A 23,812-nucleotide genomic window follows, 5' to 3' on the forward strand; every position below is an offset into this window, starting at 1 on the left:
CAGACATTGTTTTTAATTTTTGGTACAGTCTGGAACGGCCAGTACACAGTTGAGCACACTAGAGTTGAATACACTAATGTATTGTACTGTACTGAACTCTACTGTACTGTGTTGCGCTGTACTCTACTGAGCTCTACTGTGCTGTACTTTGATGTCCAAACTTGTGAGACATAGACATCTATGGTTCGGTCTGGACCAACCAAATTTAGTCTTGTTTGCCAGTGTGTAGATTAATACCCAAATATGCAAAGGATGATATTGCATATTTATACCTTTGTGTACCTATTTAGGATAAATCACCATGAAGAGAATGACATTCATATCCACAATTATGCATTTCTGTGTAGTACACAGTTCCTTTACCGCAATTCTGTTACCGGGTGTAAATACACGTCACTTACTGTAGTTCAATAACTAAAATCTATTATTTCAAACTCAAGGTGTTATGTCATAGTTGACACCCAATTCTTTTCGGCAGACATATTTTAAACTTCATTTGGAGCAGATGTTTAACAGTTTTTGGAAAAACTGGTCACAACAAACTGAGGTAAATTTGACTGAAAATCCATGACCAAATTTTGCGTTTGCACAGATCTTCCAGTAAATGTGTTTTTGCAATCATTTCCGTATAAATTCTTACACGTAGACCTTGTGCATGGAGTTGTATGGTTTGTTGAACTTTGTTTTTTGTTTGGCATACATTTTAATTAAGGTGAAAAAACATTACCACGGAATTGCCCATATACAGCTGTGTAGTAGGTTGACTCACCTGATTGTCAAATTTGAGGGACTGGGTGCCCACAAGGAATCGAATGGCATCTGATTCAGCTGTCTGGGAAGTAAGTGCACGAGCCTGGAAAGGCAAAACAACAAGATAGATACAATTGACACATTGTAAAACGAATGATATAATTACAAAGCAACAATGTTGACATACATTGAATACAGCTCAGCTGTCACTGGGGTTAAATTCTTAGCTAGGGGGTTGTCTGACATAGCAATAACGTTATCAAGCAAATGCATGGAACTGACTGTACCTGAAATTCGAGGCCGTATATGACAGGTGCATCGTCCTCCATTTCCCACGTCTGATGCAAGCTTATGATTATTGATAGAATGCGTAGCGTTTAATTTGAGGTTTCACAAATAAGCTGCTTGTACTGGTTATCCATCACCTCACTGGACGTTATTATAGTTCCGCAAACGTAGAAATGAATACTTACGTACCGTATAGTAAATGCCCGTAAATATGTTTGGAAAAAGCTGATATGTATGTTTTAAAATGCGTAAAATCTTAAAGAATACCCATTTGACAGTTGCGTATGAAATTGCAACCCTCTAGGACACCGTACATTTCACTTCCTGGAAAACAAACGCATGCGCACTATTGCCGTAACTGTCATCGTTCTTAAGCAAAGGTAATGTAAAGCTCCCTTTTTTGTTAACATTTATTCGTTTACAGCTTGACAGGAGATTCTGATGCATCGCTACATGTGATTTCTGTAAACAAGTGTTTGGTGTTAATAATTTTATGAAACTAAATAATGTCCCGTTTCGCCATTTAAAGCACTGTTATTAACTTAGCGTAACCAGCTATTTAAATAGCTGGCTAGCTAGCCAAGCAGTTAGCCTATAGTCATCACGCAACAACCTTCTACTATAGCCCAGTATAAGAAATACCAAATGCATTACCTATACTTTAACGCACATACTTACAAATCCATGTTATTTTTTCTGTGGATCTACTTTATTTCCCCGTGCTATGCTATTCCTCAGGGCAAAGAATCATGGACAACAACGAGACTCCTGCCCAGAGGCCAGTCACCCTTGACATCCAAGGGACAGTGGAGGTTAAACCCAGCCTGAGTGAAGCCCCTATCTCTCCAGAGCCATCCCTCCTTCCCTCCTCTGATGTCCATTTCCAGGAGGAGAGCATCGACCTGGGGGGCGAGTCCTTCATCACTCCCGAGGAGGACAGCCACAGCACGCCCTCAGAGAGCCTGATGGACAAGCTCAATGACCAGATGATGGAGAGTGTCATGATCTCTGACTCCCCCAACAACAGTGAGGAGGACGACGTGGTTCCCATGGACAACCTGCTGGAGCAGTTTGAGGAGAGGGAGGAGGAGCCAGCAGCAGCAGTGGTTAAAGAAACCTTAGTGGAGGAAGAGAAGGAGGAGGTGGGGGAGAAAGTGGATGATCTGATTGGACAAGACACTACTGAGATCAAGATAGAGGCTGTGATGATGCAGACAAGTCCAGTAGCCTCTAGTCCTGAGGAACCATTGGAGAATGTGAAACAGAAGCTAACCACTGTTGACCAGGACGTTATCACTGTCTCTGTCTCTGCTGTAACCCCAGAGGACAGCACCCCCAGCTCAGGCAGCCCCAAGCCTGAGGCAGCAGCCCTGGAAGCCAGCAGCAAAGAGACCACATCCAAGGATGAATCCATCCCTGTGTGCACCATCTTCAGCCAGGGCAGCCAGCCAAAAGCCCAGGCCCTGGTGCCGGATGGCTTCCAGCCTACCCTCATTAAATCTCCCAGCTTCAGTAGTGGCACCGGGGGGAGCACAGAGATTACCCCCAGTCAACTGGCTCCCCTGGTCTGCCAGCCCAGCCCCAGCCTCAGCAAGTTCTTCTCTGACAGTGGCCATGTCAACCCAGCTACTGACTTCTTTGACTCCTTCACTACCTCCTCCTTCATCTCTATCAGCAACCCCAACGCAGAGTCCCCAAAGTCAGCCGCCCCACCCGAACGCCAGCTCTCTGCTTCCTCTGGGTCCTCTCTGTCCACCTCTGGGCTTACGGAGTCCGGCATCCCCACCCCTAGCTCCTTCATTGGGCCTACCCAGACTGAAGCCACCCCCAGGCCTCTTCAACAGGCTCCAGTAGAGCCAGCCCCGGCCACAGCCCCTCCTCAGCCCTTCACCCAGCTGCAGGCAGTGTTCTCGGGGGGAGATGACCCGTTTGCCACGGCACTGAACATGAGTGAGGCTGATAAGAGGTACGATGCCTGGCTGCCTTCTGAGGAGACCAGGAAGGTGCTGATCTCCATGGCAACGCAGCAGTACAGCCAGGTGTTTGTGGAGAGGGAGAGACTGGCCATGCCCGGACTCAAGTTTGACAACCTGCAAGTGGGTTAGCTTGCCATTTGCCCATAGAGCTGGGGTTCCATACATGTTGATATCTAGTCATTTTCTCCTGGCCCTAACTGATTGTGACCACTGACCAGTTATGTGTGTGTGTTTCAGGGTGATGCTGTGAAGGACCTGATGGTGCGTTTAATGGGGGAGCAGGCAGCTATGAAGAGACAGGTCCTTACAGCCAACTCTGTAGAACAGTCCTTCCTGGGCCTCAAACAACTCATTGTGAGTCACTGTGCGTGCATGTTAATGTGTTTGTGTGAACAGGTATTTTATACATCTATATGTAACAGCCTTGTTGGAAACGACTTTCATGGCAGCTTGGTTTACCCATACTTTAAAAAAATTATAATAAATCGCCTTTGCATTCCCCTCCATTTGAAAGAACTAGGATGCACAGAAAACGCTTGCACTTCCACTTATTCAGTGAGTGAAGACCGCGTAAATTGCTGTTTGCATGTAGCAGATACGCTTGAGACATTCTATGATGACTACCTAGAGTATGCCTCACCTCCCTCATTGAATGGTTGTTAATTGCACAGCCCCATAAAATTGCCTACAATTTCTCTGGTTCACCTGTCTCCCCTATCCCTCCATAAAGCATGTAAATTAGTCTGCATAGTGACCTCTCCTCCTCCATGACCCCATTCTCCTCTTTCCTCCCCTCCCCCCGTCTTAACAAATGCCCCTGACCTGCACTTGGTATTTAAAGCGTATGCACTGTAGCAGAGGGAGAGAGAGGGAGAGAGGGAGAGAGGGAGAGGGAGAGAGAGAGACAGAGGGAGAGAGAGAGAGGGAGAGAGAGAGAGGGAGATCGGGAGATCGATCCTCCAGGCTTTGAGTTCTCTCTCCTGCTGTGCTGATGTCTAATGCATGGGAGCTGTTTGCATATTTCAAAGCCTTCTGCTCACATGCACACCTGGCACTGGGCTGCGGTCCACCAGGAATACACACACACACACAGAGATATTGTGAGTGAGGCAGGTCTGTTGAAATGTCAATGGGTTTTGCTCCTCCACTGTGGCCCTCACAGCTCCACCCGGCCCAGCCTATCAACCTGACACTGATCAATAGTTATGATTGATTGCACCGAATTTGAGACAGTTGGGTGGTCTGTTTCTCCATTCACTTGGTGTATGTTGGCATGGTGTGTGTTAATGGCCTACTTTTGCATGTTTTTTGGGAGGGAAGGGTTCTATATTATGCCCTATATGTATAATTATATACATATTTTACAATTGTATAACATTGAGATCCTTGAAAATAACAATTAAGTGCTTGAAAAAGTCCTTGAATTTGTCTATGAGCCCTGCTTAATAAAGGATATATGGTCCGAGGGCTATGTTGTTATGGGCCAATTTTCATATATACACTTTCACACATTCGGAGCTGCGTGAAAATCTTTATTTTTGTTTGAAACCATTTTGAAATGTTTATCCCAATGTCACGCATTGGCCCCATTTGTTTATAGAAAGACTCATTTATAGATTATGGTAATCCCTCTTAACATAATTTACTGAATTCCCATGTTCACTTTGAAGATGGTAGAATAACTGTCCACATTTCCTTTTCCTCAGCCAACAGGATGAGTAATGAACAGCAAAATCACTAACCTATGTTAATTTACCATCCCCCATAGTAGAAAAGTTGACCTATTCTATTGGTCAGTTTGTCGTTCCGTGCGAGGAAAGAAATAGACTACTCCAAACCGACTCTGCTACAGTTGCAGGACGATAGAGCACAAATTCATACGACCAGTACATAAATGCAACAGATCAGAATGTTTACCTTAAAATGTTGATCAAATATTATTTCTTCACATTATAAGCGCAGCGATGTGCACACGGCAGTAGGCTACACACAAATACCCGTTCCATAATGCAATAAGCGGGAAAATGACAGATGAGAATATCCGTTAGAAATGTTGAACAATTGGAGATCTAAAGATGCAATAACTAGCGTGCCTACCGTTGCCTATGCACTTGAATGGGAAGTGTGCTTCAAATTCCAGTTGAGAAATAAAAATAGCTCTTTTTAATCGTGGCCATCAAAACAGTTTTTAACACGCAATTGCATTTAGAATTGTGCAATGATTTGGCTTAAAAGCACATGTTCACTCCAGCAGCAACAGGAGCTTCAGCAGCAGCTCTTGTGCTGTCTGACAGATTTCCCGCTCTGTATCTATATGCTCTGAACGTGTGATAAATAAGAATCATAACAGCGAACAAAAATACACACTCACCAATGTAATTCCACAAAATTATGCAATGAATCTATAGATGACAAGCATGACCGGTCAAATGTATTTACGTCGACTGGTATTTCCATCAATGAATAGGCTAAAAAGCATCTTGTAATGGGATTTTTTTTTTCTTCTCCCAGACAATTGGCCTGCACCAATTCTATTTATTGGCTATTAGAAACCCTGGTGTGTGTGTGTGTGTGTGTGAGTGCGCGCGCTCGCTCGCTCACACAGAGCTATGTTTACCTTGGGATTGTAGTGACTAATTAGATGTGCCCTATGGCTGTATAGAGATGTGTGTGAGTCTTCCCTCTGGCATGTGTGTGTCTTTTGTCAGTGTGTGTGTGTGTGTACTCCCTCCTGATTCTGGGGGCTGCTGGGAGCTGGCAGTGACTCATGCTGCAGTGCCAGAGTACGACTGCACCCACTGCCACCACACTCCCTCTGAGAGAACACACAAACGCTGGCTATCACAGATGGAGGGAGGAGCACAGAGATTATGGAAGGGAAGAACAGAGGAGAGGGAGAGGAAGGACGAGAGAGAAGAGATGGGAAGAGAGCTATTAGGCTGGGAAAGAAGAGAGATGAGGGGAGGGGAAGCGAGGGATAAAAAGGAGGATTCAGCCTCTGTGGAGAAGAGCGAGGCTTTGAGAACAGATGCTGCGTTCTCTCTCTCTCTCTCCCCATCCCCCACTGATACAAACAGACAGTGGTGATATACATCACTGAGAGAACATTATTCATAGGCGAGCTCAGATAATAATATTATTAACACCACCTGAACATACAGTAACTGAGTCCAAATATCATAGCTCCACACTTTTTGACTTGAAATAGAACTGACCCAAACCCAGTAGAATGTTGGTGTTGTAGAGGGAGAGCCAGATCCTCTTTCTCACTGCTTGGTTAACTGTCCTCTATCCCTCAGGATGTCTCTCTCTCCCTCCCATCCCTCTCTCTACCCTTCCTTTGAGAGCTAGTGACCCGTCTGTCCTCTCCCCTGAGTCGGCCCGTCAGCATTTCCCCTCTTGCTCAGCAGGGCTCAGGGACTTTATTTTTCTCTCTCTCTCTCTCTCTCTCTTCCCTCCCTCTCATCCCTTCCTCATTTCCTCTGAGGCTTGTGTTGTGACCCGTCTCTTGTCTCTTGTGGCCAATGTCAGCTGGCCAATGCCGCCTCTTGCTCAGCATTACCCATGGCCTCTCTCCTTCCCTCCCTCTGGTGACCTGTTCCCCCCCCCCCCCTCTCTCTCCCCATAGTGATATTGGCCTAGGGCTTATATTTCTCTCATCTCTCTCCCTCCGGTGACCTGTCTCCTCTCTCTCCCTGTGGCTGGTCAGCATCCCCGCTCTCTCAGCAGGGCCCTGGGCTGGTTAATCTGTCACTCTGATTAACCACCTCTCTCCTTCCTTCTCTCCATCCCTCTCTTCCTCTGGGGCTGATGACCTCCCTCTCTCCCTAGTGTGCTGGTGTCTGGGCCTGGGGCCAGGCCCGTCTGTGCCGGGGCCATATGTCCAGTGGAGGAAGGGGGCCGGGGGAGGTATGATTAGCATCATCCCCACCTTCCTCCCACCTTGGCTGGGTCAGCCTTGGCCTTGATGCTCCCTCCCCTCTGTAACCACAATGACCTGCATTATACAGTAGCTACCTGGAGGTGTGCAGCAGAGTTGTCATTACCTCAACCCATTACAACATTGAGACCTGGACTAGCTGTGTCAGCTGTTTGTCCTATGCAATAGCAGTCAGTGCTCTTCAGCGCTGGTCCTGGGCATAAGCACAGAGCGTGGCAATGTAGCTACAGCTAGGTACTGAGTTTTGTAAAGGGAGAAGGAGGCCTCTAAATCCGTCTGTGGACAACGTCATCAAACACGGTCACCCAAAGGAACGCTGTTCAGAACTCTCCCAGAGACAGCCATTACAGGGTTATACAGAGTTGCTATGCAATCCCTACTAAGCTAGTTACTTCACAATTCCTTCATATCAGTCATGTGATCTATACCATTGTCCCAGGGCTATAGATGTCTGGATCCCTTCAAAAGGAAACGACTGTGGTCTTTAGAACAGTCAGCCAGTCAGTCCATCCTCTTGGCCTGGAGGCAAAGCCCTGGACTGGCACTCAGGGCCACTGATACAAGGCCGACAGCCCTTCACCAAACCATCAAAGACAAGTTAGCCACTACCAAGGCCTTAGAGATGCTAGTGTGTTTTGCATACTACCTTTCTTTTGTCTCTCCCCTCTGTATTCATTCAAAATGCTGGGGCTAAATTGAAGTGGCACAGGAGCTTAGTTTGTTAGGCAGAACAGGGCGAGTAGCCTTTCTACTGTGTTTGGCTGGAGGCTGGCGTCTCACGAGAACCCTGGCAGTGGGTGTGCAGTGAGCTTCGCTTCAGGGAGTTTTTACTTCACCAAAGGAAAATCTCTAAAACTTGTGATCTTCAACACAATTTAAGAATCCTCACCCCTTTTAAACCCATGACGCTGCTAATAGCAAACACAGCCTCGTGTTTGTTTGTGTGTGTTTTCTATGAGTAGGGAATCCAGTGGTATTCTATTGAAGTAGTAGGCTGTAGTGAAGTCTCTCTGTTCTTCTCCTATGGGGTGGGGATGGAGCTCCCTGGCGGGGGCCCAAGGCCTGGTTGGTTTTACTGGCTCTGGAGTCTCTCGCTGTTGCCCCGTCAGAACTGTGGCTAGTCAAGCAGATACTAGCTGGCTTGTAATCCTCTTGGTTCTCTCTCCCCCAGCTGTGTGCATGCGTGAGTGCACGCCACACGTCTGTAGTACTCACAAGGGCTTCTGTTGAACTTTTTCTATTTTTTTTTTTTTAATCAGGTGAATAAAAAGGGATGAGCTGAAAGGAAGCTCATACCCCTGCCTCCCCGGTGGCTGTGCGCGAACACTATGCATGCAAACTGTGGCTAATTCACTTCCTTCCCCAGTGTGAGAGACAGGAGTTTTAATTTAGGCCTGCACTGTGGCCCTGCTCAGTACACATTTTGTGTTCATCCGCATTTCCTCATTAAATATCACTCAATATAATCAGCAACTTCTCTGTCTTAATGCATCCTCATTTGATTTAGGAGGATCCGATTGGCTCTTATTGCAGAGTAATATGAGCGGAGGTAAATTATACTGAAAAAATATATTAACACATTATGTAAAGTGTTGGTCCCATGTGTCATGGGCTGAAATAAAAGATCCCAGAAATGTTCCATATACACAAAAACATTTTTTGGGGTCAAATTTGTTTACATCCCTGTTAGCGAGCATATCTGCATTCCCAGTCATGTGAAATCCATAGATTAGAGCCTAATGCATTTATTTCAATGAACTGGTTTCCTTCTATGAACTGTAACTCAGTAAAAATCTTTGAAATTGTTGCATGTTGCATATTTATATTTTTGTTCAGCGTATTAGTCATGCCATATCCATCTACTGTTCTCTCTCTCACCTCTTCTAATAGACTTTTCTCACACCTGGGATTATTGATGCTGTTGGGTGTTTGGGTATGCATGGGTGTGGGATGGCACTAACTAACATCGGTCTTGGTTGGTCATTCCATGTCATTTCAGCAAGCCATGACACCCACCATCTCAGATTGCTCTGAAATCATTTCTGTCGTTAGAAACAGAAGATTACCATTCCTGCAACATTATTTTTGTTGGGAAATAATTTGATTTTGATCATTAGAAGTTAAGCTAATTGATTGCACCCAAATTAGCCATTTTAATGTGTAGGATTCATATAATATCCAATGAATATAGTACCTCACATGTGATTTGGACCTAACTTTTTGTTCTAACAATGAGATTGTAAAAAGCCACCCATAGATCCCACACCAAACCCACCCCCCACCCCAACAACGAGTATCAGTTGTAGGAATGCTAATATTTTGTTTCTAACAGAATACATTTAGGAACAATCTAGATGGTGGGTGTCGATCCTCTTTCTTGTTCTTTTTGAGATGGAACGACCCCTTGTTGAAAACCCTTACTGTCCCTCTCCTGAACATTAACTCAAAGCCATCTAATACGTGAAACAAGTACCTACCTGCCCTCAACTCTGCCTACCCCACGTGCAGGGAACAGAGGTGGGGAATGGGACCCCATTGTTTACAGGCTCCTCTGTTAGCACTTCTGGAGCTTTCCAGTTGCATCACCAACAGTTCCCTCTGTGAAGTTGTGTGTGTGCCTGTATTGGGTGTGAAATAACGTGTGAATTGCAGGCGATCCCTGTATTCTGCTGGTCATTATCAGTCTCTTACTGGGACTATGGAAAAGTTGTGACTATACTAAACCGGCACCCCTTTCGGAGACCACCCACCGACCCAACAGGTGGCGCTCTTTTTCAAGCCTACTTGTGACTTGGTCGTGCATGCGTGTCCAGTATAGGGTCGTGCGAGGGCATGCGTGTCCAGTATAGGGTCGTGCGAGGGCATGCGTGTCCAGTATAGGGTCGTGCGAGGGCATGCGTGTCCAGTATAGGGTCGTGCGAGGGCATGCGTGTCCAGTATAGGGTCGTGCGAGGGCATGCGTGTCCAGTATAGGGTCGTGCGAGGGCATGCGTGTCCAGTATAGGGTCGTGCGAGGGCATGCGTGTCCAGTATAGGGTCGTGCGAGGGCATGCGTGTACAATATAGGGTTGTAAAACTCAGGTAACTTTCCCCAAACTCCCTGGGGACTGCCGTGGGTTCTGTCTCAGTGGCTGCAGCTGCTTTTGGCCATCTCCATGTCTCTCGTTTTCAGCTTCATTTCACCCCCTAATGAAGATTTAGAGGCACCAGGGACACTGGCATGGGGGAGAGGGAGTGTGTGTGTGTGTGTGGAAGAGTGAGAGGGGGGAGAAAGGATGTATTTCATTGTCCCAGTGAAATTGTCATCACTAATTAACACAGCCACAAAGTCAAAATTGGCTACAAAAATGTAGGCATAAGGTTCAGTGTTGCTAAGGTTAGGTTTAAAATACAATTTTAAGTAGAGAAATTGTAGAAATGGGTGGTGTTTAGCCATAATTATGACTTTGTGGCTGTGTTTAACTAATGACAACCCAGTGAAATCTCCCATGATGGAACCCCACCTGTGCTCCAGTATAGGAAGAAAGCTGTCTGTTGTGACTGGGCTCTCCCTCCTCTATTCACTCAACAGATCTAGCTTGCATTCCTCTCCTCTCTCTGTTCTTCTATTCTCCTTTCACCCTCCCCCCTTCTGTTTAATGTGTAATCCTCTGCTGCCTAATTAGCTGGCTGGCTGTGATGAATGGCCGTGCAGTGAAAACCCAATCTCTGGGCTGACCTTGTCATCCTTACTGATTGGGAGGCTCGACTCCACACACCCTCTTATGCCCCTCCGTCCCCTGTCTTTGGCTGCCCTGGCTCCTTACCACTAATACCACCAGTCATAAACTCACTTGACAATGCTATGGTTGGCATCTCTGGTTGGTTAATTTTAGCGGTCACCGTGTCCTGTGTGTGTGTGTGTGTGTGTGTGCGCGCCTGTCCTCTCACCTTGTCTGTTGGTTTTGTTGTAACGGCTCCTCTGTCCCTGTAGAGCACGAAGAACTGGCGTGCTGCGGTGGACCTGACAGGCAGACTGCTGACAGCTCATGGTCAGGGCTACGGTAAGGCTGGCCAGCCCTCCAGCCACAACACTGACTCACTACAGGTACCTGTGTGTCTGTCTGTAAATGTTTCTGTTTGTCTTTGGCAATACAAGTGCAATACTGGTGCACATGCCTGTATGTGTGAGAGTGGTTTATGTGTGTAAGTCTCGTATCTGATCATGTATCTGATCATGTATGTAGCTAAGTGTCGGTACAGTGTGTCTGGGGAATAGAGGTAAGACTAACATGCGTGTGTGTGTGTGTGTGGTAGAGGAGAGGATGGGGGTTAAAGCCAGGAGCTGCCTGCATGAATTAGACTCAGGATGACAAGAGTGGGCTGACACACACACTCACAGAGAGGGTGGGGGGGACAGGCTAGGATGACAAGAGTGGGCTGACACACACACACTCACAGAGAGGGTGGGGGGGACAGGCTAGGATGACAAGAGTGTGTGTTGTTGCAGCTGTGGTTTGTTCGCCTGGCCCTGCTCACCAAGCTGAGCCTGTTCCAGAACGCTGAGATGGAACTGGAGCCGTTTGGAAACCTGGACCAACCTGACCTCTACTATGAATACTATCCTACCGTATACCCTGGGAGGAGAGGTACACACCATCTATACTTAAAATACTAACCAAACGCTCTGACACCCCCCTGATCAAACCATAGAAATCCCCAGCCCTGCTAACAACCAAAGACAACACTTTATTTCAGTGCCACTGTTGTTTTTCCCTTTTAACTCTGCATGAGCAGCTCTCTGATGTAGTGCCATTGCTTTAGTCTCTACAGCCCTAGGGTTTACTATAGTAGAGGCAATCGCTGTAGAGTCATGGCCGCGGACACACAGACAGCGAGAGAACCGAGGTGAACGCTTGAAGCGACACCACACAGCAGTCCAAGGGGAGAGCAGATTGAATTTCCATTCCTCAATATTAAATGCTTTGTGCTGCCCTAGGTGGCTACAGATACTGGCAACAGTTTCCTGCCTGGCATCAAAGATTGACATCTGAAGGTCTGCTGCCCCCATCCAATATCTATTATCCATGATCTAACTCTTAGAAGGAACATTAGTGAGCGCCAAGCATATCCTCTCAAACAACCATCAGGATATACTGTTTAAAAAAACAGAGTCGGTTATTCATTTGTTTACAAAGTGAGAGGAAAAAGTTTAATGTTTTTTTTAAAGGCAACTTGAATAGTTTTATTTTCTATCTGCAACAAGTCATAGTTTCACTAAACGATGGGATGTACTTTCATTTAGTTCACTCTTTCTACCCGAAGCCGACAAGTCCGATGTTTCTTTAGGTCATCAGGGTGAAACGAGTTTAACCCCTGACCCTTAGTACTCCAGAACATGGCTGTTGTCTCTGTGACGTCACTGTAAAGCTGTAGATAGGAGTCGTGGGTGTTTTCATGGGTGCTGCTGATTACCAGAGAATCTCTACACAGACAGCGACAGACAGACCGAGACGGTGCTTCCTCTGTAGCTATCAAAGAGCCAGAGATCAAAGGCTCAAAGCTCAGGCACATGTCTCACTGCTCACCTCTAGGTAGAGCCTTCGTTCCTCAGGAGAGAGGGGTGAGAGGAAGAGAGCTGGAGGAAGAGAGTGTTGGATAAAGGGAGAGGAGGCTTCCTGCTTTGCAACACACGTTTCTCAACGCCATCTGTACGTTTCATCTGTGGGAGTTTGTGAATGACATATGTGTGAAGATTCTCTCTCTCGCTCTTTCAGGCTCCATGGTTCCGTTCTCGATGCGGGTGCTGCATGCAGAGCTGCCTCAGTACCTGGGGAAACCACAGGAGTCTCTGGACAGACTACACAGCATGAGGACCGTCTGTCAGACCGTGAGTTCACACACACACCAACTTTCTCTCGTGTCCTCCCTCGCTTTTGTTTTCTTCCAATAAAGTCAGTGATGGGTTGAAAAATAATGACTACCTTGTTTACAACGCTGTCTCTCCTGATAGATCCTGGATAACCTTGAGCAGGGCTTGGCTGAGGACGGCAGCATGATCAACCTCACCCAGGAGAACAGACAAGGTGCGGTACAGAACAGTGTCTAGTCCCCACCTGTCCCACACTGAGAGAGTGGCGTAAACCCACACTCGATACCCAGTGTTATTCAACCTCCGCCATCCTCTTCCCAGTGAAGCCACTATTTTGCTGTCAGACCTTTGTTTTATATTAAAGGAACTTATTAAATGGGCATAGACCATTGAGACAGTTGGTTTTGAGTCGTGAGAAAGCAATCAATACATAAGACATGGCCAACTTTTCAATAATTGGTTCATCGTACTGTTCAGATGCAGAGGGATCTGGTTAGTTGCACCTCACTACTTTGTCAGTCTCTCTCTCTGCTTCTCTTCCTACGCACTCAATAACAAAGACTAGCACATCTCAATAGACCCCCACTGAGTGATGGCCTCAGTCAGCAAGAACACACACACACAGGTTCACTACACACACACACAATGATAGGCCTGTGCACACAATCCAGTCCATACACATTCACGCATATGAACACACACATCCTGCTGCAGATGAGCACAAACAAGCCCACTGACAGCCTACACAATCAGCCTGAGGATAGAAAGAGGGAGTGTGTGGGAGAGGGAGTTGCAGCGTCTTCCCTTCCTTCTCAGACAAACGATGGTGATGGGAATACTAGTGTGATGAGGGGAGGGGGTAGTTGGATAGAGAGATGGGAGAGAAAGGGAAGGAGGTGCTGAATTTGCTCTCCCATGCTTCTGTTGTGTGTTATATTCAACTCTGTTTTTGTACAGTGAAATATTGATTCAATGAATGGTCCCACAATGCTAAAATTGCCCAGGTACATAAATCAACAGGTCTGAAATGAAACCAGTGTGTCCTTTGTTGCAGCATCTCTTCAGCTGTGGAAGTCTCGTCTGAGTCGGGTCATGTACGCCATGGCTAACTGTCTGCTCATGATGAAGGTATGTGTTCCGTGTGGGGTGGGGGAGGGACTATAACGGCAGCACTGAGCTACCAGAGTCCCCTGTGGGTGTATGCGCACACACACACCAACTGTAACACACACATTCATTGACGTACTTGCCCAGACACATATTCACACACATGCCCGTCCATGGCTGTCAGGAAGCTAGCGGAGGAATGGATAACTAGCAAGCCACATGTACACACACAATGGCTAATAAAGGCTTATTGGGTTTAAGCAGCATTGTTTTGGTGCATAGTGAGTACATGTGTTAGGAGAGGTCTTGTCAGGTGTGTGTGTTTTATTATATAAGGAGAGATGCCGTTTGTCTGGTTCAGTCCTCTTCATTCTGCCTTCCCCTCAGTCCAGCCCTGTCTAGAGACCCATGCTGACAGTGGAACAGACAGGCGGACGCTAGCCTGAGCATATCCTGCACCAAGACACTGTCTGTCCTGCCCGTTCAAAACATCTACTTCAATATCATCACTCAGAGTCTAGACCAAATGAGGGAACGGTGAAACACAAAGCTATCCTGTAACAGAACCACCATTCTGGATGATATGACTATCATGGATTGGAGTTGTAATGTAATTGGCAGATGCAGAGTAACACACAGTGTTCACCTGACACCCATAATACATTTGACAAGTTCCTTCGATGAAGACGGCATTCATCATGTTTAATGGCCAGGGTTATTCAACTTACTCTACGAGGTCCGGAGCCTCCTGCTTTTCCTTTCTACCTGATAATTAATTGCACCCACCTGGTGTCCCAAGTCTAAATCATTCCCTGATTAGAGGGGAACAATGAAAAAATGCAGTGGAACTGGCATCGAGGTTCGGAGTTGAGTTTGAGGGCTCTATACTTTACTAGAGAATGCTTTCTAACAATGTTGCTTGTTCTTTCCTAGTGACAGTTGTGTGTAAAATGTTGTTTGTGTTGGTCTGTAGATGTATGATGGCAGACCACAGGCTTCCCAGTAATATCCCATAGGATCACCCTGATTGGATTCTTTGTTAGTGGGAGATGGAGAAATAGAGGGGCAGAGAGAAAGTGGGGAGTCGTTCTGTACATAGGACCATAGAAAGAGACACAGCGCCATCTGCTGGTGGTAGCATGAATGTAAACACACACACTGCACCAACTCACTGACCCTCTCCCATCCCCAGATACATAGCAGCCATGCTCAGCAGTTCAGTCAGCATGTGAGCGATGTGATGTGTGGTAGAGAACAGCCATGGCTGGGGCACGGTGTGACCAGGGACACCTCGCCCTACTAATGGTCAATACACTTGATTAATTCTCACTCCGTCTGTCTCCCTCTCTCTTTATCTAGGACTATGTTCTGGCTGTAGAGACATATCACTCCATCATCCAGTACGAGCCTCAGCAGAAAGTACAGCTGCTGAGTGGGATAGGACGCATATTCCTGCAGGTGAACACACACACACACACACCTTTTCTCTTTCAATTTCAACTAGTTTTTCCACAACATAATGCGTTTTGGTTTGAATTGTTATTTTTGACCAGATTGGAGACATTAAAACAGCCGAGAAGTATTTCCTAGATGTGGAGAAAGCCTCTCTGGAGAAGGGAAGTGGAACTACAGACACATGTGTTTTGATGAACAGGTACGAATCAGTGTGGGTCATAAATGAAACTATTTCCTGATTCATTTATCTGTACTTCTGTCAGACTTCCCTTACAGTTGTAGGGTTTGAGTAGGCACAGGGGTCACTTTGTGATGCTTTGCTAGGAGACAAAATGGTGCCATTCACACTATGTTGATTCACATTAGCTGTTAATTCCTGTCAGTTGGCCGACTGGCACATCTTCACACAGAATCACTGAAGTGACATTGTAATGTGATAGGTCTCTGTAGTAACCCAGCTGACCTGTGTGTGTGTGTTGTGTGGTTCAGGGCCTTCATCTACCTCAGTCAGAACAACTACTCAGAGGCACATTCCTCGTTCGCAGAGGTCCTAAAGATCGACCCCAAAAACCCTGTGGTAGGTGATCACGCAATCTACAACAATTTATGACAACTATACGTGATTAAGACTTAACACATTTTATAGGATACATCGGAGGTTTTACTTTACTAGAAGACTGTAAATAAATGCACTGTAGTTTGAGGCAGATCTCACCCCTCGACTACATGATATTTCCCCTCAAGCAAGAAAACAGCCTCCCTCTCTCCCCCTAAGGCAACATTATCTTCTCCCTAGACAAATAACGCCTTTCTTCCCTCTCTCCTCTGTGCAGAGCTCTTCTCCTTTCTTCCTCAGGCAAATTACTCTCTCCTCTCCTTCTCTGTAGATGAATAATAATTATTTCCCCACTCTCCTCAAGCCTTTGTCCCCTCTCCTCTCTTTACACACATGCCAAAAGTGCCCTCTTTCCTCTCCCTGCAGGCAAAAAAACTCCTTTCTCTCCCCTGTCGACATACCCATATGAAAATATACTATAGTATACGATGCTCTAAATACTGTAGTATTACTATATTTATTCACTGTAGTGTTTTTGCAGAAGTACACTAGTATTCATTGTAGTGTTAATGTACATGACTGTAGTAAAGTTTACTGTAGTATTTACTATTTGTTTTATCTTTGACATAAAAGTGGGGTGCTTTCTCCTTGAGGAAACCTACTGGGCAAATACTAAGAGCAAATGTTGCATAACATGTATAGTACCGGTCAAAGGTTTGGATACAACTCATGCAAGTGTTTTTCTTTATTTTCTACATTGTAGAATAGTGAAGACAAAATTATGAAATGACACATATGGAATCATGTAGTAACCAAAAATGTGATGGGATGGCATATCGCTGCAGAAGGCTGTGGTAGCCATGCTGGTTAAGTGTGCCTTGAATTCTAAATAAATCACTGACAGTGTCACCAGCAAAGCTCCATCACACCACCTCCTCCATGCTTCACGGTGGGAACCACACGCGGTGATCATCCGTTCACCTACTCTGCATCTCGCAGACACGGCAGTTGGAACCAAAAATCTAAAATTTGGACTCAAGACCAAAGAACAGATTTCCACCGGTCTAATGTCCATCGATTGTGTTTCTTGGCCCAAGCAAGTCTCTTCTTATTATTGGTGTCCTTTTAGTAGTGGTTTCTTTGCAGCAATTCGACCATAATGGCCTGATTCACGCAGTCTCCTCTGAACAGTTGATTATTGAGATGGGTCTTACTTGAACTCTGAAGCATTTATTTGGGCTGTAATTTCTGAGGCTGGTAACTCTAATGAACTTCTCCTCTGCAGCAGAGGTAACTCTGGGTCTTCCTTCCCTGTGGCGGTCCTCATGAGAGCCGGTTTCTGCATCTGCACTTGAAACTTTAAAAGTTCTTGACATTTTCCAGATCGACTGACCTTCATGTCTTAAAGTAATGATGCACTGTAATTTCTTTTTGCTTATTTGAGCTGTTCTTGCCATAATATGGACTTGGTCTTTTACCAAATAGGGCTATCTTCTGTATACCACCGCTACCTTGACACAACACAACCACCGATTGTCTCAAATGCATTAAGAAGGAAAGAAATTCCACAAATTAACAAGGCACACCTCTTAATTTAAATGCATTCCAGGTGACTACCTCGTGAAGCTGGTTGATAGAATGCAAAGCTTTCATCAAGGCAAAGGGTGGCTACTTTGAAGAATCTCAAAATATTTTGATTTGTTTAACACTTTTTTGGTTACTACATAGTTTGTTTTCACTATTATTCTACAATGTAGAGAATTGTAAAAATAGAGAAAAACCCTGGAATGAGTAGGAGTCCAAACTTTTGACTGGTACTGTAGGTAGGACTCGAGTCTGAACTGATAGTTCAGAGCTTCTGCAAGATATGATCTATACTTGGATTAGGATTCTCACTCCTCGGTGGCACAAATTGGGATATGGGGAATGGGTGGAGCATACGGGGGGGAAAAAGGGGGAAAAAAGTTGTATAGACGGATTGGTTGTTCAGCAACAAAAATTATGCGTGTGCAACTATGGGCCAAAACAGACGGGGTTGGCTTAGATTGTTGACAACATGTAAACTATATTTCATCTCCAATGTTTATTGAAAACAAATAAATTTGCACAATGAGCACTTGTCGCTCAAATATATTGTTACAGTTGTTGGTTGGCTAGCGAATTTGCCATATTAGCATTGACTTGAAATCAGTCAAAACAAGACATGGTATCAAGAACAAGATGAAACGAGTCACTTAAGATTCCCTACATGGCAGTTTCTTGTCATTGTTGGTAGCTGTCTGGCAATCCAGAATCACAACTACTCACGGACTTCTGCCCCATTTTGAAGCGTGTACATCGGTAACATGACATTGTCAACTAACCCATCTATTTACTACAGTGTTTTTTGCAGATAATACTGTAGTATTACATAGTATTCTCCAGTATACTACAACATGCTATAGTAAACACTACACCATGTAGTATATAATTCTCCAGTATACTACAACATTCTAAAGTAAGCACTACATTATCAAACTATACTAGTGTGAAGTATAGTATTCTACAGTATACTACAAAATTCTATAGTAAGTACTACACATGAGAGGGATACTATAGTGTGCAGTATACTGTATTATACAGTATTACAAAATTATATAGTAAGTACTACACATGATCAAGGGATACTACAGTAGTAGAGTAATACCACTGCTTTCCCTTCACTTCTGAGGCCTTTCTGGCCTCTCTTCTTCTCCCTGCAGGCCAATAACCTCTCTCTCCTCTCCCCTACAGGCGAATAACAATGCAGCAGTGTGCCTGTTGTACCTGGGCCGTCTGAAGGAGTCGCTGAGACAGCTGGAGGGCCTGGTGCAACAGGACCCGGCCCTGTACCTCCACGAGAGCGTCCTTTTCAACCTGACCACCATGTACGAGCTGGAGTCGTCCCGCTCCACCCAGAAGAAACAGGCCCTGCTGGAGTCAGTGGCCTGCCGAGAGGGAGACAGCTTCAACACACAGTGCCTCAAACTGGTGTAGCGGGAACCAGGGAGGTATGGGACCCTTGTGGGTCACAAGATTAGAGCAAAACATTTGCAAGAATAGGGGGCCCATCAGGAGTGTGGCCTAGGCTTGAGTGTCATTACACTCCACTAAACAACATGGGCATTACCCTGCCTGAACTCTAGAGCAGGCACACACAACTGTTCTCACAGCGCAGGCAAATTCACTCCCCATATTATACTAGTAGTGATGGAAATGATTGTGTAACTCACAAGTGAATGCTGATAGGATATCTATGTGAATACATACAGTACAATGTTTTTAGACAAAGCGGACATTTTGCATTCCTGTGTAATTAAGACCTGAGTAAATCATGTTATTTTGTCCTGTAAAATCAACCACAATTCTGTAACTTTTTGAATTTGAGGGGCAATGAATGACTTGGCTCAGGATCCACCCCTCTCCACAAAAGAAATGTAAAATAGATATGGAATAATTCAACTGTACATATTATTATTCGTAGGGAAAATATATTAATGGAAAGTTATTGAATTATCCTAATGATCTCTTAAGTATAACTGTTTGTTTACATGCTGTGGTGTTTACCTGATTTTGTTGAAGTGTACTGTATTGCTCTGGATGTGAGAAAAGGAATCTTGTTTATCCAAATAAACTGAACTTGGTGTAGACCTTTTACAATGGTTATTGATTGAGACCAGACTTGTGACGATCAATTACTTTAGAAGAATGAAAAGTTAGACAACTAAATGATTGAAGAGTGATTTAATGTGATAGCTTACTGGCATTTTAGCTCACTGTAGGTAACAAACAGCTTACTAGACTTGATTCTCACTGATGTAGTGTTACAAAAATAGAATGCGACCTTGAGTGGTGCAATACAATATAAGGACAAAATCATAGAAAGTGGTGTGTTAATTAGTATAATTGCGTACAATATAGGCACTGCATGGGTTTAAATACCTGATAATACAAAAGCCTTTGTCATGAGTCTTTGATTATCCAACTCCACTAAATTGGTTCCTAGAAGATTGGTTGGTCATAGAAATTGTGTAATTCTATGGACACTGCATCCATTCAGTACCACCTGTTGCTCGTCTTAAGCGCATTGGAGAGCGCTCACATACTTCTGGCGAATATCAAACTCATCTGCTGGACGATTGTAGGCTTTCCATACAGGCTCCCCCACGAACAGTCTCATGGCTTGAGTGTAGTTCTGTAAAATGCATGACGAAAAACAATCAACATTTTATTTGAAATTTAAAAATCTTACTTTTGACTTGGACATGCAGTATGGCTCTAGACCTAGACATTCTCATAGGTCAACTGCGTGCATATCCTATCCTAACCACATGACCCGATGGAAGACATTGAGGGAGTTTGATTAAGCTGAGCCGCGGTGCACCGGTCTACAATGCCTTCAGAAAGTATACACACCCCTCAACTTTTTCCAGAGATTGTCACTGGCCTACACGCAATACCCCACAATGTAAATTCCATTGTTTCTAGAATGTACAAGTTATTTAAACAAAAAGCTTGAGTAAGTATTCAACCCCTTTTATGGCAAGCCTAAATAAAGTTCAGCAGTAAAAATGTGCATAAGTCAGAAGTTGCATGGACTCACTGTGCAATAGTGTTTAACATGATTTTTCAATGACTACCTCATCTCTGTACCCCACACATACAATTATCTGTAAGGTCCCTCAGTCGAGCAGTGAATTACAAACAGATTCAACCACAAGATCAGGGAGGTGTTCCAATGCCTCGCAAAGGGCACCTATTGGTAGATGGGTAAAAATAAATAAGCAGACATTAAATATCCCTTTGAGCATGGTGAAGTTATTATACTTTGGATGGTGTGCTTTCCGGGAGACAAACTCATCTTTCAGCAGGACAATAACCTAAGGCCAAATCAACACTGGAGTTGCTTACCAAGATGACATTGAATTTTCCTGCTACAGTTTTGACTTAAATAGGCTTGGAAATCTATGGCAAGACTTGAAAATGGATGTCTAGCAAGGATCAACAACCAACTTGGCAGAGCTTGAATAATTTTTTAAAGAACGTACAAATATTGTACAATCCAGGTGTGCAAAGCTCTTAGACTTACCCATAAAGACTCACAGCTGTAATTGTTGCCAAAGGTGATTCTAACATTTATTGAATACTTATGTAAATAAGATATTTCTGTATTTTATTTAAGAAATGTGCAAATATTTCTTAAAACATGTTTTCAATTTGTCATTATGGGGTATTATGTGTAGATGGGTGAAAAAAATAAAGAATTAATCCATTTGGAATTCAAGCAGTAACAAAAACATAAGTCAAGGGGGTATGAATGCTTTCTGAAGGCACTGTATGGCCAGTGATATCAACAGGAAAAAGCAGTGAGGGAGCCACCCATCCCATGAGAGTGAATGTCATTCCAGTGCACTGCACTGCTTGCTATGAATTCTATCTGATGGTGTTTGCATGTTTAGGTAAAAAGACAAATAATGTCCTGTTTGGAACACTGGGCAGATTCGATTATGCTGAGTACCGGTCTGTGGCCCGTGACGTGAAAAAGCAAAAGCGGTGAGGGACGAGGGCCCTTCACAATTGGAACAGTAATCTGCACCGCTCGGTCATGTTGTCAACAAGGCAGCATGGTGCTTCATTCAGAAACATACATATTTTTTTCCATCAAATATAGGTTCAAGTTTTCATTAGGAGGGTAGATATAGCATTTTTATCAAAAGCAATCACTTCTGCATGTGAAAACACAGATTCCTACTCATTACTCCACGTACTTAACCTACGTCACTTAACCATCAGCCACGAGCGGGGCACCTGGCTCACGCCTGGGAGGAAGCCTGGTTCCAAAACTAATGCAATCGCTTTTCGCCTTCTACCAGGGCAACCCGGGCCAGATAATCAAATCCCCTCCATGTTGGACAGTTTTACTGTAGGTGTTGTAAACAGCCAAATAGAGCCATACGGTCTCAGTCAGAGTGAATCTGTGGTAGATGCCTGCAGGCAGAGTGATTAGGTCTCCCTTGGTCATGGCGATGCGGATCCAGCGGTCCTCTCTGTCCCTCACGTCAAAGTAGGCCCTGCCATCTAGGATGTAGCGGATCTCATCATCCAGGTGGAGGTGCTCCTCAAAAAACATCTTCAGCTTGGGACAAGAGTAGACAAATGGCAGGACACTTTTATTAATGTGCTTTTATAAAGTGTATCATTATAACAAGTCTAATATTGGGATACAGAATAACAAGTGAAAGAATTGTAATCTGACTCTGAGCACCCTCAAATGTGTTCTTGTCACTGTACGCAGGTATTACCTTGTCTTCGTAGTTAGGTAGTTTGTCCTTGTCGATAGTGATGATGTCGGAGTAGGAGTAGCCTCTGTCTTTACGGATCTTTTCCAGCGCAGGGTCTGTTTCATAAATATCAGCATCTAACTGGAAGACAAGGACAGTACAGAATCAACCAGTCTGTCTCTAGTCTCATACAATGTTATGAAATTCAAAACTTTTATTTTATGAATTCCAATTTTTTTGTGGCTAACATTAGCTAGGCTACGAGTTGGGTTAAATGGTTAAGGTTAGATTACATGCTAAGTAGTTGCAAATGAGCTAAAACGCTAAGGCTGTCGTTGATGAGATTCGAACACGCAACCTTTGGATTGCTAGATGTTCGCGTTATAAGCCTACCCATCCACCTTACTTTCATTTTGGCCTAAGTAACCCGTTTTATGTAACTATACCAAACGTAAAATATACTAATTTGAACGTCCCGGAATAACGTTTACTATGTTACGTCTATGAGACCAGGCTGGCGACTCAGACGCTACTGTTACGCAATTCAATTTAACCAGCATTCAGACGTGTATGACACTAACGTTAACGAAGTAGATAACGTAACCAGCTTAACGTTGACAACTTTTTCTTGATAGCTGAAGTTACCACGTTGTTATCCCGCCTTGCTCGCTAGTTAGCTAACTAACGTTACCTTCCAAGAGAAAACCCCAATATTTTCTAACTCCTTCAAAGACACAGGTTCGTTTGGGTTTAGTTTATGTGGCATCCTATGATCTTCGTCAGAATCGTCCATGAACCAGGCCTCAATCGACGCCATGGTATAGCACTGAATAAATGTTAAAACAAAGATTATTATTCTTGTTCTTCTATGATGTAATGGCGGTCCGCAAAGGTTAAAGTTGCATTCTGCCACCTACTGTGCTGGAGTGTGTGTGGTCAATGACGGTTTACAACATTAGCTCCACATAAATCCTGCTACCTAACTCAGTACTTCTGAGAAAATAAAAATAAATACCCCTACTAGCTTCTAATAGATCCCATCCCTAAAGAGAAATGTGTAGGTAGCTAAGTAAGAACATGCACGTGATAAAAACACAAACGATGACGTCGCTTTGGAATGGTAATGAGGATTCAAAATAAAAGTCCGCATTTCAACTCATTGCAATGTCAATAACTAATTCAACATATGTTTCAGTAGTCTGTTAGAGCAGTGATTGAGGAAGAACATCCTGAGTTGAACCAGCAACCCTTGACTTTGTTGTCAAAGATCCTACTTTCAACTACCTCATCAGAACATTGGAACAAAAGTGGGAGCACTTGTATTGTCTATCCCACTGAATATCCCATTACAAATAAATCAGTAGTAGGCTACCATAAGAGGATGAATTCACTTAAAGGTCCAATGCAGCCGTTTTTTTATCTCAATATCAAATTATTTCTGGGTAACAATGAAGTGCCTTATTGTGATTGTTTTCAATTAAAATGGTAAAAAAGAAACAAAAATAGCTTCTTTGCAAAGAGCAATTTCTCAAGCAAGAATGTTGTCAGGACTGTCTGGGAGGGGTCAGAGTGTGGAGAGGAAAACTGAAA

At 44.3% G+C, this 23,812-nt stretch overlaps 3 protein-coding genes across 4 annotated transcripts in view; 1 reads left to right on the top strand and 2 right to left on the bottom strand.

The window, feature by feature from the left end:
- The window catches only part of LOC139530664 (EARP-interacting protein homolog), a 94,559-nt gene extending 93,235 nt beyond the window's left edge, over positions 1-1,324 (bottom strand). Inside the window, exons 1-2 of the mRNA XM_071327258.1 lie at positions 1,038-1,324; positions 770-853 (exon numbers count right to left, since the gene is read on the bottom strand). Of these exons, the coding sequence (XP_071183359.1) occupies positions 770-853; positions 1,038-1,079 (126 nt within the window). The 5' untranslated portion in view covers positions 1,080-1,324. The remainder of the gene's footprint in view (positions 1-769; positions 854-1,037) is intronic.
- Positions 1,325-1,336: 12 nt separating this feature from the next.
- LOC139530663 (trafficking protein particle complex subunit 12-like) lies at positions 1,337-19,589 on the top strand. Its single transcript, XM_071327257.1, has 12 exons — positions 1,337-1,418; positions 1,777-3,134; positions 3,252-3,368; positions 10,928-11,041; positions 11,444-11,582; positions 12,711-12,823; positions 12,947-13,019; positions 13,860-13,933; positions 15,272-15,370; positions 15,466-15,566; positions 15,857-15,944; positions 18,696-19,589. The coding sequence occupies exons 2-12, from the start codon at positions 1,788-1,790 to the stop codon at positions 18,936-18,938; spliced, it is 2,508 nt and encodes an 835-aa protein (XP_071183358.1). The 5' UTR covers positions 1,337-1,418; positions 1,777-1,787; the 3' UTR covers positions 18,939-19,589.
- An 81-nt stretch (positions 19,590-19,670) lies between these two features.
- On the bottom strand, positions 19,671-23,310 carry adi1 (acireductone dioxygenase 1). Of its 2 annotated transcripts, none has more exons than XM_071327259.1 (4): positions 22,914-23,310; positions 22,244-22,363; positions 21,898-22,077; positions 19,671-20,136 (listed from the first exon to the last, which is right to left on the bottom strand). In XM_071327259.1, the coding sequence occupies exons 1-4, from the start codon at positions 23,037-23,039 to the stop codon at positions 20,020-20,022; spliced, it is 543 nt and encodes a 180-aa protein (XP_071183360.1). In that variant the 5' UTR covers positions 23,040-23,310; the 3' UTR covers positions 19,671-20,019. The 2 variants fall into 2 exon arrangements, with proteins under 2 accessions (XP_071183360.1, XP_071183361.1); XM_071327260.1 differs by having other exon boundaries at positions 21,930-22,077; positions 22,914-23,285.
- Positions 23,311-23,812: the final 502 nt, after the last annotated feature.

The sequence above is a fragment of the Salvelinus alpinus genome, chromosome 9, assembly GCF_045679555.1.
Source record: "Salvelinus alpinus chromosome 9, SLU_Salpinus.1, whole genome shotgun sequence".
NCBI lineage: Eukaryota > Metazoa > Chordata > Actinopteri > Salmoniformes > Salmonidae > Salvelinus > Salvelinus alpinus.

Excerpts from the sequence above, each read along its gene's own strand:
- LOC139530663 (XM_071327257.1), top strand. The coding sequence starts at position 1,788 with ATGGACAACAACGAGACTCCTGCCCAGAGGCCAGTCACCCTTGACATC. Across the intron at positions 12,824-12,946 it reads TGAGGACCGTCTGTCAGACC|ATCCTGGATAACCTTGAGCA; the intron begins GTGAGTTCACAC and ends CTCTCCTGATAG. Across the intron at positions 15,371-15,465 it reads TAGGACGCATATTCCTGCAG|ATTGGAGACATTAAAACAGC; the intron begins GTGAACACACAC and ends ATTTTTGACCAG.
- adi1 (XM_071327259.1), bottom strand. The coding sequence starts at position 23,039 with ATGGCGTCGATTGAGGCCTGGTTCATGGACGATTCTGACGAAGATCAT. Across the intron at positions 22,364-22,913 it reads TTGGGGTTTTCTCTTGGAAG|TTAGATGCTGATATTTATGA; the intron begins GTAACGTTAGTT and ends CTTGTCTTCCAG. Across the intron at positions 22,078-22,243 it reads TACCTAACTACGAAGACAAG|CTGAAGATGTTTTTTGAGGA; the intron begins GTAATACCTGCG and ends TCTTGTCCCAAG.